A 20,905-nucleotide genomic window follows, 5' to 3' on the forward strand; every position below is an offset into this window, starting at 1 on the left:
GGCAGTATTGCGCCTGACACCTAAACAACGAAGAAGAATGAGCTCCCTGCAGTTACTAGGCGACGCGAGAAGTGGGAACTTAATATGGCGATGAGCCTGCCACACGACGCAGCAGCATTACTTTAATTGTTGATCATAATCGCCACCACCAAATAGAAAATTTGGTTCCTCTTCGCATTTCAGCTGTTGCACATGCTCAGCGTTTCACTGCCAAAATGGAGAAGGAAGAGACGACATTGGTGAGGGAACATTTTACACACGTTTTACTTGTCATTAAGAGCAATCATCTGATGTACCATGGCAGTGTTTTTTTAAGAGAATAGCGCTCGTGTTGTTTTTGGTTCGTGCGTTTGCTCTGCAGTGGTTTACTGGTGGCGATTGTACTCATTCTGTATTAACATAGAGGTACGGATATTTGTGTAAAAACATTGGTAAAAGTAAAGCAGCAATGATTCAAGTCCTGTACATAAAGTAAAAATCAACAAGTACAGACTCAGTACAAAACTGAAATTTATTTTTTTGTCCGTGACACCTTAACACACTGAGAAGAACAAACACTAGGGGTAAAAAAGTAAAACGTTTTCCGAAATATAAATGTTAAAGTACAAACACTTGAAAATTCTACGTAAGTACAGTATTAAATTAAGTTGCACTTCGTTACTTCCCACCTGTGGCGCTTACTCTCTGGTGCTGTCGTTCTCAGGCTTTAATCAGATATTATTGCAACGAAAAGTATTTCAACCACGCTGTGAACGCTGCAGCAGCTGCACTGACAAAATTCAGAGGTGATCCTATTCTCAGTTTCTTCCACGGATATGGCACTTTAATGCAAGGTAAACTGAACACTAAAAGACAGAAATACTTTTTCGGGAGTGAGTGTCTCATCATACTATAACCACATCTAACTTTTTTTGAACCACAGATTCAATTCGAGAAGCCACAGCAGAGCTGGATACCCTAAAAGATGCACGAGATGTGTCTCTGTGCACGCTAATGGCACTTGTCTATGCTGAGAAGAAAAAAACAAAACCTGGTAAGACAAGTTATGTCATGTTATTGATGACATATAAATGTACCATAGTTTTGTTAATGCAGTAATTCCTCGTTTATTGCGGGGTTACGTTGCAAAAAGAACACGTGATCCAGGAAGTAGTCATCGATTAAACCTTTTTTCAGGCCCAAGCATAAAAATAATAATAATAATAATAATACATTATAGACGTTTTCTTACAAACAACTGACAGTTTTTAGAAATACTGTACAGAAGGTTTTTGTGGGTTTTGTGATGGAGAAAATTTGATAAGCGGCACAGTGATGAGGTGGGAGACTGTTGACATTCGTCTACAGTTCCTTAACCAATCAGGAAAAAGAAAAATGCAAGAAAAAAATCCATGAAACAGCAAAGCCATGAAAGATGAACCATGTTGTAGGGAGTGATTACTGTATCTGAATTGATATCACTGTATTCGTAGACAGAGAAGTTATTCAAGAAATGGAAGCTAAAATCAAGGAGGACCGCAAAAGTGCATCTCCGCAGAGTCTTTACCATGCCGGCATGTTTCTGTGGCTATTAGGCCGGAATGACAAAGCAAGGGAATACACAGAGCGAATGATCAAATTTTCCAATGGCTCCAAAGAGGTAAGACCACCTTGAGGAACATTCACTATCTTGTGCATGTATGAGGGTGGGGGGGTGAACAGGTATGACAAATTTGTTCTCTAGGGCATAATCCTGAAAGGATGGATAGATGTCACATGTGGGAAGGATGCATATGCCAGAAAGGCTGGAAAATACTTCGACGAAGGGCTGAAAGACGGCCCAGATGTTTTTGCTCTGATGGGAAAGGTAAACTTGCGAGAATACTCCGACTGAATTTCATCCCTTAACCACAGTTCAACTGTCACGATGCTTGAATTTATCACGTTTTGTATTCCCGTACATCATCGTCTCTCCTAGGCACAATACTATGAATATCGTCAGAACTACTCTGGAGCATTAGATGTGGTTAACAAGATCATTGCCAGTTTCCCTGGATTCTTGCCTGCTCTTATTAAAAAGATGAAGCTGTTTTTAAACCTCCAAGACTGGGAGCAAACAACCGAGGCAGCAATCAGGTAAGCAGTGAGGTGGTTTGTCAACTCATTCACCAATGTCATTCTCAATTATTAGCCGCAGATCACTTTCACTTGCGCGCTGTGTATCATTTCAGACTTTTACAAATGGATAAAAACAACCTGGACGCACTACAAATGCTAACTCTGCATGCGTTGTGTAAAAATGGAGATATCGCCGAGGTAAAGTCGCACCGCAAGTCTATCATGACGTGACGTGACATCCCTGATGAACTTATTTGCACTGTTTGTGTATCTCACTTGGCAGTCAACAAAACATCTCGCTAACCTCATCAGCAGTCTGGACATGCTGGAACCGCGCAATCCCGAACTTGCTTATAGACTGTCTCTTGCCTTCACCAGAGTTGTAAGACATACTTTCTTTGTTTTCACTTTTGTCTGACATGGAATTTCCACCATTTATGATGCGTTCATTCCTCATAGTGTGGACAAAATGAAAAGGTGCTTGAGCAAGTGTTCAGAATGGTGGAAAAAGCATACTGTGTGACGGAAGGGAACTCGGATTTAGCCACGGAGTTGGGCTACCTGATGGTTCTTCAGGGTAAAATCAAGGAGGCCGTCAAGTGGTACAAGACGGCCATGACTCTGGATGAGACGAGCCTCCCTGCACTGACTGGTGTGTTGCAAAAGCCTTTTAAGTAAAGATCAAAGAGCCGTTTGAGAATTTAGTTTAGTTTATTTATTCAATAATCCATAGTGATTTTTTTTTATCTTGAACTCAAGAAACACTCCATATATTTAAAAAAAAAAAAAACGCAAGCTTACGATACATCTCAAAATACATCTTTGATTTTGTTTGGGGTTTTTTTCATTTCTTTTTAAATTCACTTTAGCTTTGCTACGGGACGATATAACCCAGCCCTACTTGCACGATAACTCTGATTTTGTTGCTCAGGTATAATTCGATGCCAGCTGCTAGAAGGCCGCCTTGAAGATGCAGACCAACAACTGGAATTTCTCACGGAAATTCAGCAATCCATCGGAAAATCAGGGGTATCGTTGATTAAAAACGCTCTCGTTTTCCCTAACTGTCATCATGGGGCATCTGCTAACCGCACATAAATATGTTTTTACTATTTTGGCACAATTGTTATTTTTTTTTCCCCCCCATCTAATTAGGACCTCATATTTCTGCGTGCGCTTGCGGCTATCAAAAAGCGCAACCCCCAAGAAGAGGTGACCAAGCTCCTGAACGACGCCGTGGAAACGCACTTCTCGACTCTCCAGGGTCTACCTTTGGGTGCGGAGTACTTTCACAAGTTGAACCCTGACTTCCTCTTACAGATTGTCAAGGAGTACCTTGCCCTGTGTCCCACTACGGTACAACTTTTGGCTTTTAACTTTCTACCTTGAAAAGGTGTGTTTGGATGATTGTCAAATTCTCACTTGACGTGGTTTAGCCTCCAGCTCAGGGCCAGTCCCCTGCCTCCCAGCTCAAGCACTGCGCTGCATTGTTGGATACAGTGGTCAAGATTGTGCCAGGGCTCCTTCAAGGGCTCTTCCTGCAAGCCAAAGTCAGATATCAGTCGGGTGAGCGCTGCATTTTAAATATACCGGCTGCTTCTTGTAACTGATTTTTTTAACTAACAGTGGACCCGTGTCCGTTCAGGTGATGTCGATGCTGCTCAGAGCAGTCTCCAACACTGCCTGGAACAATGTCCTTCTCACACGGACTCTCATCTGCTCATGGCACAGATCCACTTGCTGCGCGGTAGCGTCACTTTGTGCTCCCAGGCGCTTGAAGTCTGCCTCAGCCATAACTTTGAGGTGAGATCATCGTCATTGTCGCCACGTGTAACTTCGTTCTGCAGTTGGAACGGATTAATTGCATTGCCATTCATTTCGCTGGGAAACACTGCCTTTACCTTCCCTACCATTTGGGAACAATTCGGTTGCTGTTTGAAGTCACAGAACATATTCAGTTCACAAACTAAGGTTTCACTGTACAGTATATCTCTCGTAAAAGACCTTCATGAGCTACCATTCTTGTCCATTTCAGATTCAAGAGCATCCCTTGTATCTCCTGATCAAAGCGCAGGCAAAGAAGAAAATGGGTGAACTGACTGAGGCTATTCAGATTTTGCAAATGGCAATGAGTCTTTCCGGGGTCTGCCGGGCCGGCTCATCAGCCAAGTCCAAAAACAGAAAAATCGACTTGAGTTCCGCAGACTGTGTGTCTGTCTTTTTGGAGTTAGCCGAGGCCTTGTGGCTCAACGGAGAACAGGTATAAAGAATGCATATTTGTAATCGGGACTGTGCCGTCCGTGTCTGGACTCATATCCCAAATTAATATCACAGCACGAAGCAGCCAAGGTAATGCAGGATGCCATCAATGAGTTCTCGGGAACGACAGAAGAGCTCCGCGTCACGATTGCCAACGCAGACCTGGCTTTGCTTCGAGGTGACACCGAGTTGGCACTGAGCATGCTCCGAAACATTACACCTGAGCAGCTCTACTACATCCAAGCCAAGGAGAAAATGGCAGACATTTACCTGAACCACAAAAAGGACACGCGTCTGTATGTGAGCTGCTACAGGTGAGCGGTAGTGAATCAGATTAAAAGCAGTGAGCAAGTATGGCACCACTTGTATCTGTGTAAAGAGGGACCTATTTGTTGTAACGTCTTGGTCTGTTCCTCAGGGAAATGGTGGACAAGCTACCTGGTCCTCAAACATACATCTTATTAGGGGATGCTTACATGTACATTTTAGAGGTAAGTTTGCAGAAGCAATGAATGATTTTCTTTTGGAATATCCTCTCTTGTGCACGTTGGCATTTACTTCCTTGAGATTGACTTGTTAGCCGTATCTTTTTTTTTTCCTTACCACCCAGTCTTGACTTATCATATACGACTTGAAAAATAAGATGAAATTTGTTGGTGCTGTGGAAAATTTTACAGGTGTTTAATTCAATAATAAAATCAATGAAACTTCACTGAAAGATGTTATAATGGTGAGCCAGTAGTGGTTATCCAGCATCCACTGTGAGTTATCATGGCCACCTACTGTCACTTTTTGGTTCTACATATTGAACATCCCAAAACATTGACTGTACTATATAATAGCTAATTCTGTTTAGTCAAGTCAAAATGAACATTTTATATACATTTGACATCTATCTATCTCCTGTGTGTGGAATTCCAGTTGCAGAGAGAAATTACTACCACTTCTGCTACTGTCTATGTCAATCACGGATATCTGCAACAGATTTGCAATCATCGATAACTCCAGTTTAAGATTTTAAACCGTGCGTACTGGCCGACCACTCACCGTTTACCGTGTTTATCCTCAGCCGGAAAAGGCCATTGAGGTCTATGAGCACGCTCTGGAGAAAACCCCCAAAGATGGTGCTCTTGCCAGCAAGTTTGGGAAAGCTCTGGTCAAGACTCACTATTACGCCAAGGTTTGGAACTCATTTGCAGGGATACGCGTGATTGGCTCTCAGACGGATCTCAGTGTTGACACAAAGCTTCTTGTTACACAGGCAATACATTACTATGAAACGGCGCTGAAGTCTGAGCAGCAGAACTTCCTGCGCTATGACCTGGCTGAGCTGCTGATGAAGATGAAGCAATACGAGCGCTGCGAGAGACTCCTGCATGACTCTCTCTCCCGCGAACCAGGTGCGGTTCTCCTCACACAACATAAATCATGCCTGTTCAGGAAACAATGGGATAAAAAAATAAAATAAAATAAAAAATTAAGTGCAACTTGACAGCCGGAGTGGGAACTAGCTATATTGGCTGCTCTAGAGCGACTCGTTGTCGCGGCATGGAAAAGCGCACAACGACCCTGTGGGATATATTCAAGTCACCGCAGGATTTAAGCGGATACATTTTTGCAGATTAAACCCGTCGTTAGAAAGATACTAGATGAAGTAGCAGCCATTTTTCCAGGTTGTAGCAGTAGTATTTTATTGACGGTGGGGTGCGGTTTTAGTGTATTCAGTGGACACAAGGAGAGAGAATGGTTTGATTTGTCACTTTCACGAGAAGTCTCATTTCAAATAAGTGGTGATTTTTTTTTTTGTTTTTGTGTGTGTTTTTGATACTTAAATTTGTCAGGGTTACTAACATTACTCCTCTGTGGCGTGTCAGACGATCGCGAATAGGTAAACCAAAAATATATTATGTGCAACCGCTCTACATTTTGCCTGGATTGCTTCGAGACACGATTCATTTGTGATCCATTCCCCACAATCAACATGATGATCAGCGAGTCGACTAAGCGAATACTAATGCCGATCCTTCAGTCACATTGTCGTATTTTGCATGGACAAACACCTTTCGCAGGGGCCAAAATGAACCAAAAACGTCCAGTGCGCAACATTCAGATCAATTTTTTTTAACCCTTTCATGCACTAAAAATAATAACCTGTAACCTGATAACATGATAAGCTGTCCACTGTACTAACCGCTGTCCCTGAAAAGGATTAATTCCATGTTGATGGCGCTAATGTTTGATGTAATTTACAACTGTTCTCTCGCCCAACAAAGCGAGTGAGCTGTCAGCGCTCTCAGATGATTGCCGTTACCTCATGCTGTTGGCAAAGGTCCTAAATAAGGTTGACAAAACAGAAGAAGCCTTAACAACCTTACAAAGGGTAAGTGTTTGGAATTTTTGGCGGGGTTCTCGATGGAAGATTTTAGAGTTTCTGTTTTATATTAAGGCTTTATGCCGTTATCTCTAAGCAATAGAAAACAATAACCGTTACATTGAAGTATGAATCGCAGTGGTAGCTTAATGATGCTTGAAAAGGATTACAGTTGTTGTCATTTATAAATGGTACCGTTGCTAGGCCCGGGATGTACAGGCCAAAGTGCTCAAGCGGGTGGAACTGGAAGAGCCTGACGCCATCCCCATGCAGAAGCAGCTCGCCGCCAAGATCTGCTCCGAGATCGCTCAGCACTACACGAGTCAGAGGGGCTATGAGAGAGCAATCAAGTTCTACAAAGAAGCTCTTGTTTACTGCGAGACGGATCACAAGGTCTGTACTACTGAATCAAAACGGCCTATGTCCTCCCTGTTGCAGCTGTGCTCGACCAGCCCGAGCATCTTTGTGAATCTCATCCTTCTATGTACTAACGCTCTTGGGGATTTTGGAAGCGGTATAGGATGGTTCTCTTTGAGAGGGATTCACGTAACTCACCATTTGTAGGTGATGCTGGAGTTAGCCCAAATTTTCCTCACCATCGATGAGCTCGATTCGTGTCAGGAACAATGCAGTGTCATCTTGAAGAGCGACCAGTTTCATGAAGATGCAACTCTGGTGTGTTCAGTCTTTCACGACGTACTCCTGGCGTTATCCGATTGGAACACTTAATTAACGACAACTTATTTTCAACGTGTGTATGTGTTTAGATGATGGCTGACCTTATGTTCAGGAGACAAGACTACGAGCAGGCCGTCTTCCGCTATCAGCAACTCCTGGAGCGCAAGCCAGGTGCAAACCCCACAATCATTTGTGAATTATGGTCATCGATGGCTTTGTCGGTGTCATGATCCTTCACACAACAGTCATTTTGACAGGGTGAAAAAGTCGCATGGCGCCTGGATCCGCAAGGATCCACATTGTCATATTCCATCCATTTTCTACATTTGGACCGGTCGGCAGTCGATCACAAGGCACATACGCCATAAACGAACAACCACTCACATGCTCACCAGTGGGCAATGTAGAGTCTTTAATTACCGAACGCACATGTTGTTTTTGGAACGTGGGAGGAAACCAGAGTGCCATGGAGAAAAAAAAGACAAAAACACGCAACCGTGGGGAGAACATGCAGACACCATACAGATGCTCTCAGCCAAGTTTTAAACTCAGATTGCGATGTAAATATGGTAGACATGGCTAAAATTGGCCCAAGAATTTCGTACCGTTCTTTCTATTTGTAGTATCGACTGATTGGATAATGGATGATTGGAAAAGCATATCAAGTATAGTCATTTAATTTTTTTTTTTTTTTTACATGATAGACAACTACCCAACACTGTCACGTCTCATTGACTTGCTGAGGAGGGCGGGAAAGTTGGAAGACGTGCCCAAATGTTTTGATCGAGCGGAAAAACATTCTTCTCGGGCTAAGTTTGACCCTGGTTTTAACTACTGCAAAGGACTTTATCTTTGGTGAGTTCGATTTTGCCTGAGATTGTGTTTAGTGTGCTTTGTGCAGCAGGTAACTAAATTTGTGCTTGTTGCTCAGGTACACGGGGGAACCTAACGCTGCTCTCCGCCACTTCAACCAGGCAAGGAAAGACAATGATTGGGGTCAAAACGCAATTTATAACATGATCGAAATCTACCTAAATCCTGACAGTGACACAATGGGAGGAGAAGTATTTGAGAATTTAGATGGTGAAGTCGGGTGAGTGGAAAAGATTTCCTGGACAGTGGTGCCTTGACATAGCAGTTCAATACTTTACCAAAATAAATACAATAATTACATAATTGGACATAATAATAAATAGTTTATTATACTGTATCGAATATGATAATAAACTGTTTTTGTCATACCTGCTCATTCAATTTGAGGCACATTTGGCTTTTTCACACCACCACATAGACGCTAATCTATCTGCCTTTTCCCGTTATGTGTGAGCATTAGCATTGGCTAAGCTAGTTCATGCAGTTGTTTTAAAGACCCACCATGTAATGAATTCTGTTTCATGTTTATGACGGTTTGTATCTTGGAAAAACTCGTCGGGTCACTCCAATCTCAAGGCACCGCTGTTCTGTATCCGCTTCAGATGTAACTCACAAACTGAAAATGCTAACATCCGTCGACCGATCTGAAACAGGAACTCGACAGAGAAGCAAGAGACAGAGCAGGTTGCAGTAAGAACAGCTGAGAGGCTCGTCAAGGAGATAAAGCCGCAAACGCCTGGTGGACATGTACAGCTTCGTATCCTGGAGAACTACTGCTTACTAGCCACGAAACAAAAAGCAAATATAGAGAAAGCTCTCTCTGTTTTCGCAGAGTTTGCAACCAATGAAGTGAGTAATCCATAACATCATGCTTGAGTGACTGCATTCTTCCCCGTTTAATAAATAAACATAACAGCAGGTTGCTGCGCATTATTTCACCTTCCCATATCACCCATTCCACAAAGATTTTATACATGCCTTCACACTATTTTATTAGTTTTGTAGACAACATTATCGGGAAACAGACAAGAAAGGGAGGGGTCAGTTTTGCTGCCTTTGTCCTGTTTGACCAGGATGTTTTGTGTGCATTTAGAAAGACCACGTGCCAGCACTGTTAGCCATGGCAACGGCATACATGATGCTGAAACAAACTCCTCGAGCCAGGAACCAACTGAAGCGTATCGCAAAGATGACGTGGAATATCGTTGATGCCGACGAGTTTGAGAAGAGCTGGCTGCTCCTGGCGGACATCTACATCCATTCGGGGAAGTACGACTTGGCAGATGACCTCCTAAAGAGATGCCTCAATCATAACAAGGTCTGTCACTGCTTCAGTATAGATTGCACAATCTGGCGCTGAACAAGTCTCTCTCTCTCTCTCTCTCTCTCTCTCTCTCTCTCTCTCTCTCTCTCTCTCTCTCTCTCTCTCTCTCTCTCTGTGTGTATGCACGTGTGCATTTTTATTTGTCTTGATAACTTAATTTTTCAAGACGTAGATTAATGTCTTGTTTCTGATTTTTAAAAAAGGAGAGCGCCTTGAAAAAAATAATCTAATATTAACTTGCAGTATTGAGCAAAAAAAAAGGGTTTGTGTTTTTTCCTTCAAAGCTGTATATTATAAAGTATTGAACTCTGTATTTTCTCTGCAGTCATGTTGTAAAGCTTATGAGTATCGGGGTTTTATAATGGAGAAAGAGCAGGCATTCAGAGATGCAGCATTCAACTACGAACTGGCTTGGAAATATGGAAATCAGTCCAACCCATCTATTGGTATGCTCACCAAAATCACTTATGAAGATAAATTTGAATGAAGAAGAGTATTATTTCAAATAATATTTGTAACATTCTACATTTCAGGATACAAGCTTGCGTTCAACTACTTAAAAGCCAAGCGCCATTTTGACGCCATCGACGTTTGCCACAAGGTGAGGTGTCTCAAGGTGCTTACAGTTGGAAAACATCCCACAATTTTGGAATTGTTTTGCTTCATCCACAGGTTCTCGCTGCTCATCCAAACTACCCAAAAATGAGAAAGGACATTTTGGACAAAGCTCGTGCTGCCTTAAGGCCCTAACATCTTTTTTTTTTTTTTTCCTGGGAATTAGTCCATGCAAGTCATCATGGACTTACAGTGAATATTAAAAGTCTACACACCCCTGTTCAAATGCCCTGGTTTTTGTGATATAAAAAACTGACCAAGGTTACTCACTTCAAAACTTGGTGAACCATTAATGTGGCCTACAAAATTAATATAACTGAACTTTTCAAGAGGGGAAGTAAAAAAATAAGTGGTGCCTTAAACTGCCTTTGATTTACACCAAATAAAGTAAGTCAGATGTTCCAGTCGGCTTTTCTTGACCTTTTTCTTTTGCTTTCTATCAGAAGCCTGAAGGTTTTTTTGATGACACTGACCGTTATTTCAAACTGTTAACAATACACTTCATCTCTTCTAATGCTGAAGAAAAACAGCTTCAAACATGATGCTGCCATCACCTTTTCGTGATGGCTGTGTTGAGTTTGGAATCGCCGCCAAAAAGTTGTCCAGGTTGTAGGTTACATTCCTGATGGAAAATGTTTTATCACAAAAGCATCGCAATTCAACAGGGGTGTGTAGACTTTTTATATCCACTGAATATATACAGTACTGTTGTAAAATAGACAAATGTTAAGAGTTCTTTCTTTCGCAGATAAGTTGAATTAACATTCACTTTAATATTTTCATCATCACTTTGCAATGAAAAGCATATATCCAAAACACAAATAAAGATTATTTTTGTATGGTTTTATGTGTCATATTTTCAGACTTTCCTCCAAGCCTTTCTGTATAATGTCCACCCTTCTGCTGTAGGATTCGCTACGCCCGCACGATTGTCTGCGCAATCTCCGTCTCAAAATTTGTTCCAAAGATAACGTTTCAGTTTTGAATCTCGGTGACCGCGGGTTATTTATTCATTAATACATTTATTATTGTGGTTCTAGCTTGCAGTGTTTAACTGCTTTATCATTTTGCAGATCTTATTACCACAGTTGAGTTGAATCTCATTGATTAACCAGTGAGTCTGTTGGATAGCCTGATGGCAAAACACATTTGTTTTGTTTTGTTTTACTAATTACACTCTTCAACAGCATTCTTTATTCGGAGATGGCTTTAAGTGTCCTCAAGCGTACTTTTGGGCCTAATTTTAAAACGTCTTACATTTTTTTTCTAGCACATCTTTTTTTGGGGGATATTTTAATTTTTTTGTTTTTAGGTTTGACCTATAAAAGCTTGCGCAGTACGGGTTTTACCATGTAATTTATATTTCTGATGTTTCATTAAAAAAATCTACCAGTTTATGAACCTTACCCGAATTCAATCATATATTACATATATAAACATACATAAATATATTACATATTATTATTATTATGTAATAGAAAAAAACAAGGAAAGATTTGGAATAAGAGCACAAAAAGTTTACTTGCATCTTTGCATTTGTCTACCAGTGTTATGTAAGAAGTTTATTTAACCAATATTTAAGCAGTGTTAATGTTCAAACTGCAGTTACAGAGGTTGGCAAAAATAGTAAACATAGCTTTTTTGAGAATAAAACCCTGTCTTGCTTTTACTTTTTTACTTTTATCTTAGTCATGATTGCGGTACTTGTAGATCTTACTGTTTTTGGATTGTATTACTGTACGAGACGTGGATGCCTGCAGTGTGAGAGCCAGCCCAGTTGAAGGCAGACACATTGCACAGTAGTGGTCGAGGGCAGTTTCCCCCACCGGTGCGATCCACGTCGCTGCTCCTCTTGACATCAAACTCCTCATCGGCACCACTGAAGCAAAGAGCTGGGAGATTTTTGATTCATCGACTGGTAAGTGTAGGGATGTGAAAACAAGAACCAATGTATCTTTGTTTTCAGGAATTATTATTGTTCTTTTTGTCATTATTCATTTAACTTTCGCCAGATTTTCTCGGTGCGGAAATCCAGCGCGTTCCTCCACTATTTGTATCCCAGCAACCGGATGAATGGAGCTCTTGAACAAACGCCACCGGCATCATCCTTCATTGATTCATTTAACTCGAGCGACTGCACAATAAACACACGCCCGCCTGTATAAACCGAGACTTTAAACTTCACCAAAAGGCGACTGCGTGCGCTCATGTAAGTTACAACTTATAAATGATTTTGAATATTTAGTTTGCAAACAAGACATTTCATATTTGTTGGCTTTTTCTCCTTTTATTGCAGCCATGGAGTTTGACACGCATGGTTCGGCTTTGCGCATGCGCACAACTAGGTCCCCGCCCCCTACCTGAGAGCGGCGCACCTGGATCCAACGAGACGGAAGTTTGGTCAAGTCCAAATCTTTTTAGGGTTTTTTTTTCCTCTCTCTCTACCCGACCAAAACCAACTTCTCCTTCGCGTCGGTGTAGGCAGCGACGCGTAACCCGTTCGGAAGGAGACATGAATTCGGTCCTTGTGTTTTTGTTGGAGTCGATTTGGGAGCTTTTTTTTATCGCACGTCTGGCTCCCTGACTCATGGTAAGTTTTTGTGATTTTTTTCCCCCTAACGGAATCCTCAGGAGTGTGTTTTACTGATTGATGACAATTTCACAAATTAATTTTGTGCGTGAGGATTAAGCGGTTCAGATAACGTGTGGATGGAGTTAATTTTAGTACTTGTTCTATATCGAACGAGTTGTATGTTTAACTGCACGAGGTCAACTTTTCCTGTGTTATGTCGGAGACCAAAGTCAGTATTACCATAAAGTGCCTTTAAGACCTCCCCAAAAGCTTGACTTATTATTGCGCTTCATATCAGTTGTATTTAGATGTTATGATGTTCGCAATAGCTTGGTAAAGCTCTCACACGTTCAAAAAAAATCGATATTTTAACTGCAAGCAGACAATGCAAACATAAACACTAACTGTGTGTGTGTAAAATTGCAAATATTAATTTATTCACATGAGACCAGCATTATGAGGCTAAGCAAGGAAGGGCAACGCTGTCAGTTCATTAACGTGTGAGGACGGCACGAAAAACGAAAGCGGAGATTGCTGGAACTTGAAATTGCATATTAAATTAAAGCAATAAAAAAAATGTTGGTCTTTTTTTGGTCATATTCTGTGTAATTTGCACTCATTTTGGCATTGACAAAAAAAGCAAACCTTAGAAAAATCGGATCGGGCATAAGCAAGTTACATAATAATTTCTATACCTTTGCTTTTGATTAAAACATTGTACCTGCCAACATGGCTGCCACGTTGGCACGCCTTTTAGCTGGGTTGCAATGTCAGCATCTGTAACATTGAAAAATATGCAGCGAATCCATGCGATCAGTATCGACCGATCTCGCTTCTGGATAATCAAATCAGAATTGATAGTATTCAACCCTGTATGCAACAGTCTGAGCCTCAAGTGGTTCTCGTGCCTGGAAATGGATGGTTTTGGGGAAAGTCTGTATCTCAACCCAAAAATGGAGGCCATACAGGTTTTCCAACTTTGTCTTTGGGGGGAAATCCTAATGATTTTTTTAAAATTATGATTAAAAAAAAAAAAGTTTTGTATTAAGACGGACACAAACTCAGCCAGCACGATTGCAGGCAACCAGTCTGGCAGAAAATGGCCGCTTTTCTTCACCTACCCAGCCACTCCTTACACATACTGTAGCTGGCAAACCACTGTGATGGAGATCTCGATGAAACTGAGGACTCCTCATTGTGCCAATGTTTGGCCGCTTCAGTTTACTTATTCTGATCCGTTTTAATGATGACGGAGTGGTTCTGTCGAGGACATAAACGGCACTTTATAGCGATGCAAAACCTAGAAGTGACGCTGACTTTTGACACTGGTTCTCTATCGATGCATTGCAGTTGGGACTGCAGTTTAAACCCAGCCTGGGTCTCCATCCAAGAAGAATGACAATACTGCGCCGAGTGTTCCGACGACGACTGCATCCTCTGAAACTTGTCATAGCAGCACTGGTCTTTGTCACGTTTGTGTTCTTGATACAATGGGAAGTGGAGAGCCGAAGTCAACGGGAGGACCCGTGGCTAAAGGAGATCAAAGAGAAGCAGGATACCATGCTGGGCATGGTGATGGGAGCGGTTAATAACTTCAGGGACGCCATGCCCAAGTTGCAAATTAGAGCCCCCATACGTCAGAAGCACAGTGCAAACGGCGCGTCCTGCTTGCCGGGTCACTACACAGCCGCCGAGCTCAAACCGGCCTTGGAGAGGCCTCCACAGAACCCACTGGCGCCCGGCGCCGCTGGCAAGCCCTTTCGCACGGACTCGCTGAGCCCCGCAGAACAGAAGGAAAAAGAGACGGGCGAGCAGAAGCACTGCTTCAATCTGTATGCCAGCGATCGCATCTCCCTGAGCCGAGACCTGGGCGCCGACACGAGACCACCAGAGTATGTTTGCTTGCGCACTCTTCATCCTGTTCATACAAAAGAACTCATGTTTGACTTGATCTTAAACTCAATATGGAGTCGGCAATGTTTGTGCCAACCAAATTGTGCTCACTCCTTTTCCAAATAATTGCTCAGCACCAAAGCTGCAGTTGCACCTACTTGTGCTGTGCGGAGTTTATAACTGAAATGATAATAGTCATAAAACAATAACATTCAACTGGCACACTATGACAAAAGTCTAGACCGCAAACCCCACCTACTTGTGCTATGTCCATTTGTAACTGAATAGTCTGATAATCCAGAGACCACAAACACTTGTGAAAAGTGATCTATCCCACTGTTGCAAAACTATTTACAAAAATATGTTCCCCACTTAGGCTTTAGCCATTTACAGAAGTTTGAGGAAATTGGCCCTTTGGTTTTTCCAAAGTAAACTCGAAATCAAGGGTGGGCAATTAATCTTGCAAAGTGACCAAAAGAGAAAGTGGAACGCTTACGCGAAGCCAACATGCAAATCTCAAATAATTTCGCTAGCATTAGGACCGCTGTTGTTGTTTTTGCTTGTCTCTTTCTTTTTTTTTTTTCCAGTTTTTCTTTGACCTCATTGTCACAGTGAGGGCCGGTCAAAGACCGTGGGCGGGCCAGATGTGGCCCCCGAGCCGTATTTTGTGCAAGGGCTATAAATGACAATGGAAGCTCTAAATTCATGTTTCCCATAGGAAATAATGGCGCAGAGGAAATGTCTTTAGTAATATTTTTTAACGTTCTTAACTGTTATATATAAATAAGTTCCCCGCTGGAAATCACAAATTATGTTAAAGTTGGCTAAGATAATGGCGACCCCACCAGAGTCTTGCTGCTTTGAGTGCGAGTCTTCTTACTTCAACAAACATCTGCTTAATATTCATCTTCTCATAGTTTTTTTTTCTTTCCCCGTCAACGTCCATTTTGAGTCTGTCGCTTCTACGGAATAAGTAGAAGAAAAAAAAAGCATTCTGAGCTTCTCTGCGGTCGTCCGAGGTCTTGCCCAATACATTATGGCATCTTCTGACGTCATCCCCAAAAATAGATTTGAATTGGAATTGTTACAAAAATCAAAAGGGAAAAAAAAAACTAACAACAAACAAACAAACCACTGTTGTTAGCGTTCAAACTTTATCAGTCAAGTCATATTGGGGCCGAGCATGGGGGCGTTGACCAGGTTCCATATGCAGAGGTTCTACTGTAACTTCCTTTTCGTGGAGGTGAAGTGCAAAAACACTCGGGTCTTTGCATAACATAGATTGTGGTATGGGGGGGGCGGTAATACAAGACTCGAGCCTTAGCTCCAGCAAATCCATTGCGTTTGGTTTTTGCAAGTGGAGTCAGACAGAAACCACAGAGATGATTGCTCTCACGGAGACTTTGCTTCAGCATGCCTACTCATAGTAACCGGGTAGGCCAGCTCAAGCAAAGTCACTTACATTTGGATCATGACAGCACACCCCTCTGGTGCCCCCATCTCAGCCCGCATGCCATCACAGTTCACGTAACGTACACAACAACCAGACGCGTAATTTTTAATCTCGGGCAATCAAATAGTTTCTCCCACTGCCCATTTGAAGGAAAAAAATAAAATAAAATGTCGCCACGCACGCGGTGTCACAGCAGTAATCAAACACGGCACAGAGGAAGCCTTCCGGAGCGCTCGGAACAGATAGATCTTTGTGCCTCTCTCCGCAGATGTATTGAGCAAACCTTCAAGCGATGCCCTCGCTTGCCAACCACCAGCGTGATAATCGTCTTTCACAATGAGGCCTGGAGCACCCTGCTCAGGACGGTGTACAGCGTCCTGCATACATCCCCCGCCATTCTCCTCAAGGAGATTATCCTGGTGGACGACGCCAGCGCTGATGGTAAAACGGGGGGCCTTTGGAGCCAATCACTCGTTTCTCTTTGCAGGGTTTGATTTCATGCGGTGCGGTGGGGAGGAAGCCCTTTTCCTCTATTGTAGCTGGAGGAAGTGAGAAGTGAAGGTGAATACTTTCCTAAGAGGACTTCACAGTCAGAGCTCCGAAATGACTCTTGCAAAAAAAAAGAGGCCCGGTGGAGGGAAGTAACAGAATCCTAGGGGAGACTTCAGTCCATTTGGAGCCTTTTAGATTCAGTTACTGAAAGGGAGCCAGGCCCACAGGTGGTGGCCGGATACACAGCAGCCGTACTCGGTGGAAACAGGTTTGACCAAATAGCTCCCCATATTGAGGATTAGCAGCAAAGCTAGCTTTCCTTTTATTCTGGTTGAGTCATGCATGCCAACGATTGCGAGTCTTATCAGCTGGACAGTCCCCGCGCCTTTTATATGGAGCTTAACCAGACGGTTTATAACTGTCAAACTCATTCACGGTGTCATTTTAACCTTTTTGATACTTGCCTTTCAGATGTGCTTAAGGACGAGTTGGACGAGTATCTGAAAGCTCTCAGTATTGTCCGGGTCGTCCGGCAAATAGAGAGGAAAGGGCTGATTACTGCTCGGTTACTGGGCGCGTCTGTGGCTACCGGTGACACACTCACCTTTCTGGATGCCCATTGTGAGTACACAACCATTATAGTTAGTATTTGTTTCATTGTGACTTTTTTTTTTAGTTTTTCAAGTAGGTTTGTTAATTTTTTTTGTTTTGTTTTTTTGGGGGGGAACATGCTTTGTTTTTACGTTTGCATAGTTTTAGTGGTGGTTTTAGGTTTTTTTTTTTTTTTTTTTTTTTTTTTTAATTATAAAAAGTCTACGAGTACAAGTTTTCTAAAAAGTCTTGGCTCGTGCAAACTCCTTGGTCGTCACATTGCGTGCCGGACACGCCGATGACCGTAGTGTGAGTCGTTTTTTTTTTTGTGCTCACAGGCGAATGCTTTCACGGCTGGCTGGAGCCGCTGCTTGCCAGGATTGCGGAGAACTCGACTGCCGTGGTCAGTCCTGACATATCAACCATTGACCTCAACACCTTTGAGTTCATGAAGCCGTCCCCGTCCGGCCAGAACCACAACCGGGGCAACTTTGACTGGGGCTTGTCCTTTGGATGGGAGAGTCTTCCGGATCATGAGAAAAACAGGAGGAAGGATGAAACGTACCCAATTAAGTAAGCCGAGCGTCTCCGCGACATGGACTCTTGCGAAAACGACTTTTTCATTCAAGTCTTTTGCAGGACGCCCACTTTTGCCGGCGGGCTGTTCTCCATCTCCAAGGAATATTTCTACCACATTGGAAGCTATGATGAGCAAATGGAAATCTGGGGCGGCGAGAATATTGAAATGTCTTTCAGGGTAAGGAATGCCAAGCCATAAACGTACCTCATTTGCACCAAGCAGGTGTCCGGTCCTCAAGTGACACTCATCCTGCATGTTCTCGATGTTTAGCTCCTCCAACTCACCTGATTCAAATGATCAGGACTGCAGAGCTTGCTGATGAGCTGATCATTGGAATCAGGGCCGGAGTTTGACAGCCGCTTCCATTGTATTGTGACTTTGCAGATGCCAGCGTGGTCAAATTATGTCTTGTAAATGTGTGTCAAAGCTGTTATTTCATTGCTGTTAAGCTACTATTGTCATGTCGCAGCAGCGATTCCCATTGTGGCGTACACTCACTGAATTTAATTGTCAAATTGTAGGCTGTTCTTTATTTTTTTGGGGGGGTTTCTGAAAAAAAAAAACACCCTCCACCCCGCCCCCAAAAATCCTTAGCTGAACTCGTTTTTCTATGAGAAGCGCGTATCAGAACACATTTTCATCACATTTTATATTACAGGATGTTCTGCTCTCAATTGTGAACATTTTGAGTTTTTGACCTTGCCTTTACAACATTGTTACAAAGTCAACACCTTTGGCTCTCTCATTCCCAAACATTTGACCAGAAGTGGGAACAATTCTAAACGACAGTCCATCTGTCACATTTCAGACTTGATCACAGATTTCCACCAGCCCCATGAACCTTGTCTAAAATACAGAAATATGAACATCTCACAAGGGTGAAATACGCTGCTTTTTGGGGGGGATAAACCCTCTTGTGTTCTCTGCTACTGTATGTCAGCCTTGGTCTTGGTACTTTGAGAGCTAAATATTCATGATGTGGTATTTGGTGTAAAAAGTTGGATCACCCCGTACAGTACTTATTGGAGCTGACATGACAATTGCCAAACTGTACCTCCTAAGTGGAAACGAGGCTTGAAGTGTTTTTTGTGTTTACCTGTCACCCACAGGTCTGGCAGTGCGGCGGGCAGCTGGAGATCATCCCGTGCTCCGTCGTGGGCCACGTTTTCCGCACCAAGAGTCCCCACACTTTTCCCAAGGGCACGCAGGTCATCGCCCGCAACCAGGTCCGACTGGCCGAGGTCTGGATGGACGAGTATAAGGAGATCTTCTACCGTCGTAACCAGCAAGCGGGACAGATGGCCAAAGATGTACGTGTGTACTTCTCTTCGGCGTTTACCCAGTTAATCACTTCAAATCTACTTTCATGTTTGATGTTTTTTTTTTTGTTTTTTTCATTGACGTAATAATGGTAGCGCTTCAGGACCTCCCTTCTTGAAGGCAAGTTTAAACATATCCTTCTGCTAATTACCAAGCAGCGGCGGTTGTATGTCTCAACACTACACGCGAGGTGAAATACGTTCTGCAGGGTCAAGTGTAGTATTACAAAGAGGGTCCAAAGTGCAGTATTTAACTCATTCGGGGTGGGGAAAAGGAAGCACATTGTTTGAAAAGAAATAAATGGCCGCGATGAAAGCTTGCTGGCAGCAGGCAGCGACCCAAGGCTGGCAAATGACAGAGGCTCGTAGCATTTCCTGAAATGTGGTCTCCTAGGTGCCATAAAAAGCTCCCTCGGGGCTCCGCCTCGAGTAACCTTCCAACACGCATTCTTGAAGGAATCCTGCGCACTAGCTATCACTTTGGAGGAGGATAAGTAGCATCATCTACATTTCGGAATTTCAAAAATACCGGTAATCTTTTCGACTACAATAACAATTCGACACTTTGTAACAAATATAATTGCCGTCGGGAGGACATGTTCCAGAATGCTCTGCGTGAATGAAAGTCCACTGCCCAAAGCTTGCGTCATGTATCCACAAACGGGTTGAGAGTCGGCATGCGGCGGCATCGGATGCTGATATAACATTTGTCAAAAACGGCAAGGTCTCGCGGTACTGCCGTGTTGCAATTACAGCTCGGAAATGTCTTATAGTTGAAGCATTTCTGTCACGACACTTGAAATGGGGGGAAAAAAAGTAAATGGGTTGCACTCTGCGTTAACTATACTAACAGAAGCTGTCCTGCAGTGCCGCCACTCAAATTCACATTTTCTGACTCGCAACATATCTGGGGAATCTCACCCCTCCCGCCAGAATGAGCAGCACAGTATGTGTTGAAGAAGAAAGCGTGGCGAAACAAACATGAAATGGAATTACTTTTCATTCAATTCAATTGTCATGATCGTTTGTGAGAGTGGAACGGATTATTGGCATTTCCATTCATTGCAGTGGGTTAAGATGATTTGCAATAGGAGTGTTTTGAGTCGCAGAATGAATGAAACGCATATACTGTATAAAGGCTGCACTGCACAAAATGTTATGTGTCTTGAGCCTAGAATGTTTTTATTTTTATTTTTTTAAACAAAGTCCACATACACACGTCAGTGCAAGTACAACAAAAATGGTCAAATATCTGTCCAGTGTATCCATGTTAGTCTTAATCTAGACCTTAACATGATTTAGAACAGGGGTCCCCAACCGCCGGTCCGCGGACCGGTACCGGTCCGCAGGGCATTTGGTACCGGGCCGCACAGAAAGAACTTGCCTTATTTCCGTTTTATTTATTTCGGAATACGAAATGTGTTTTATTTTGAAAAATTACCGGATTCTCTGTTACATCCGTCTGTGTCACGCTTGACTCACGTCAAGCCACACTTCTCGGTCACGTGACCGATGACGCTCATAAACAAAATGCTGAAGCCCGCAAAATGAGTAAAAAAGCTGCTTGGAGATTGCAAATGACGGCGGCCTTAAAAGTCCGTTCGAAACAACTGGATCAAAGTTATGGCTGAATACTCTGAGATCGCCACAATAGCACAGTTGCTATTTCCGACATCCTACCTGTGTGAGTCGGGGGGGTTTCTGCAGCAACGGCGACGAAAACAAAATTACGAAGTAGACTGGACATAAACCACACACTTGAGGTGTCATTGTCTCCCATTACCCCGA

The 20,905-nt window shown here is 42.8% G+C and overlaps 2 protein-coding genes across 4 annotated transcripts in view; both read left to right on the forward strand.

Annotated features, from left to right (window-relative positions):
- The first annotated feature begins 30 nt into the window (after nt 1-30).
- ttc21b (tetratricopeptide repeat domain 21B) lies at nt 31-11,058 on the forward strand. Its single transcript, XM_019888855.1, has 29 exons — nt 31-239; nt 704-833; nt 923-1,033; nt 1,473-1,639; nt 1,724-1,846; nt 1,958-2,115; nt 2,211-2,295; nt 2,381-2,479; nt 2,557-2,749; nt 3,029-3,126; nt 3,253-3,453; nt 3,534-3,663; nt 3,743-3,900; nt 4,133-4,357; nt 4,432-4,670; nt 4,775-4,847; nt 5,426-5,536; nt 5,618-5,756; nt 6,630-6,736; nt 6,932-7,120; nt 7,292-7,402; nt 7,495-7,576; nt 8,110-8,260; nt 8,337-8,498; nt 8,932-9,127; nt 9,372-9,596; nt 9,928-10,048; nt 10,136-10,203; nt 10,275-11,058. The coding sequence occupies exons 1-29, from the start codon at nt 216-218 to the stop codon at nt 10,350-10,352; spliced, it is 3,954 nt and encodes a 1,317-aa protein (XP_019744414.1). The 5' UTR covers nt 31-215; the 3' UTR covers nt 10,353-11,058.
- Nucleotides 11,059-12,006: 948 nt separating this feature from the next.
- galnt3 (UDP-N-acetyl-alpha-D-galactosamine:polypeptide N-acetylgalactosaminyltransferase 3 (GalNAc-T3)) overlaps nt 12,007-20,905 on the forward strand; it is an 11,328-nt gene continuing 2,429 nt past the window's right edge. For 2 of the 3 annotated variants that reach the window (XM_019888848.1, XM_019888850.1), the window contains exons 1-9: nt 12,007-12,135; nt 12,230-12,426; nt 12,514-12,807; nt 14,140-14,681; nt 16,404-16,576; nt 17,099-17,248; nt 17,557-17,791; nt 17,858-17,975; nt 18,908-19,108. In XM_019888848.1, coding sequence (XP_019744407.1) covers nt 12,805-12,807; nt 14,140-14,681; nt 16,404-16,576; nt 17,099-17,248; nt 17,557-17,791; nt 17,858-17,975; nt 18,908-19,108 — 1,422 coding nt within the window. In that variant the 5' untranslated portion in view covers nt 12,007-12,135; nt 12,230-12,426; nt 12,514-12,804. The remainder of the gene's footprint in view (nt 12,136-12,229; nt 12,427-12,513; nt 12,808-14,139; nt 14,682-16,403; nt 16,577-17,098; nt 17,249-17,556; nt 17,792-17,857; nt 17,976-18,907; nt 19,109-20,905) is intronic. The other variant, XM_019888849.1, reaches the window with a different exon arrangement.

Source organism: Hippocampus comes, unplaced genomic scaffold (genome assembly GCF_001891065.2).
Source record: "Hippocampus comes isolate QL1 unplaced genomic scaffold, H_comes_QL1_v1.1 scaffold272, whole genome shotgun sequence".
In the NCBI taxonomy this organism is placed as follows: domain Eukaryota; kingdom Metazoa; phylum Chordata; class Actinopteri; order Syngnathiformes; family Syngnathidae; genus Hippocampus; species Hippocampus comes.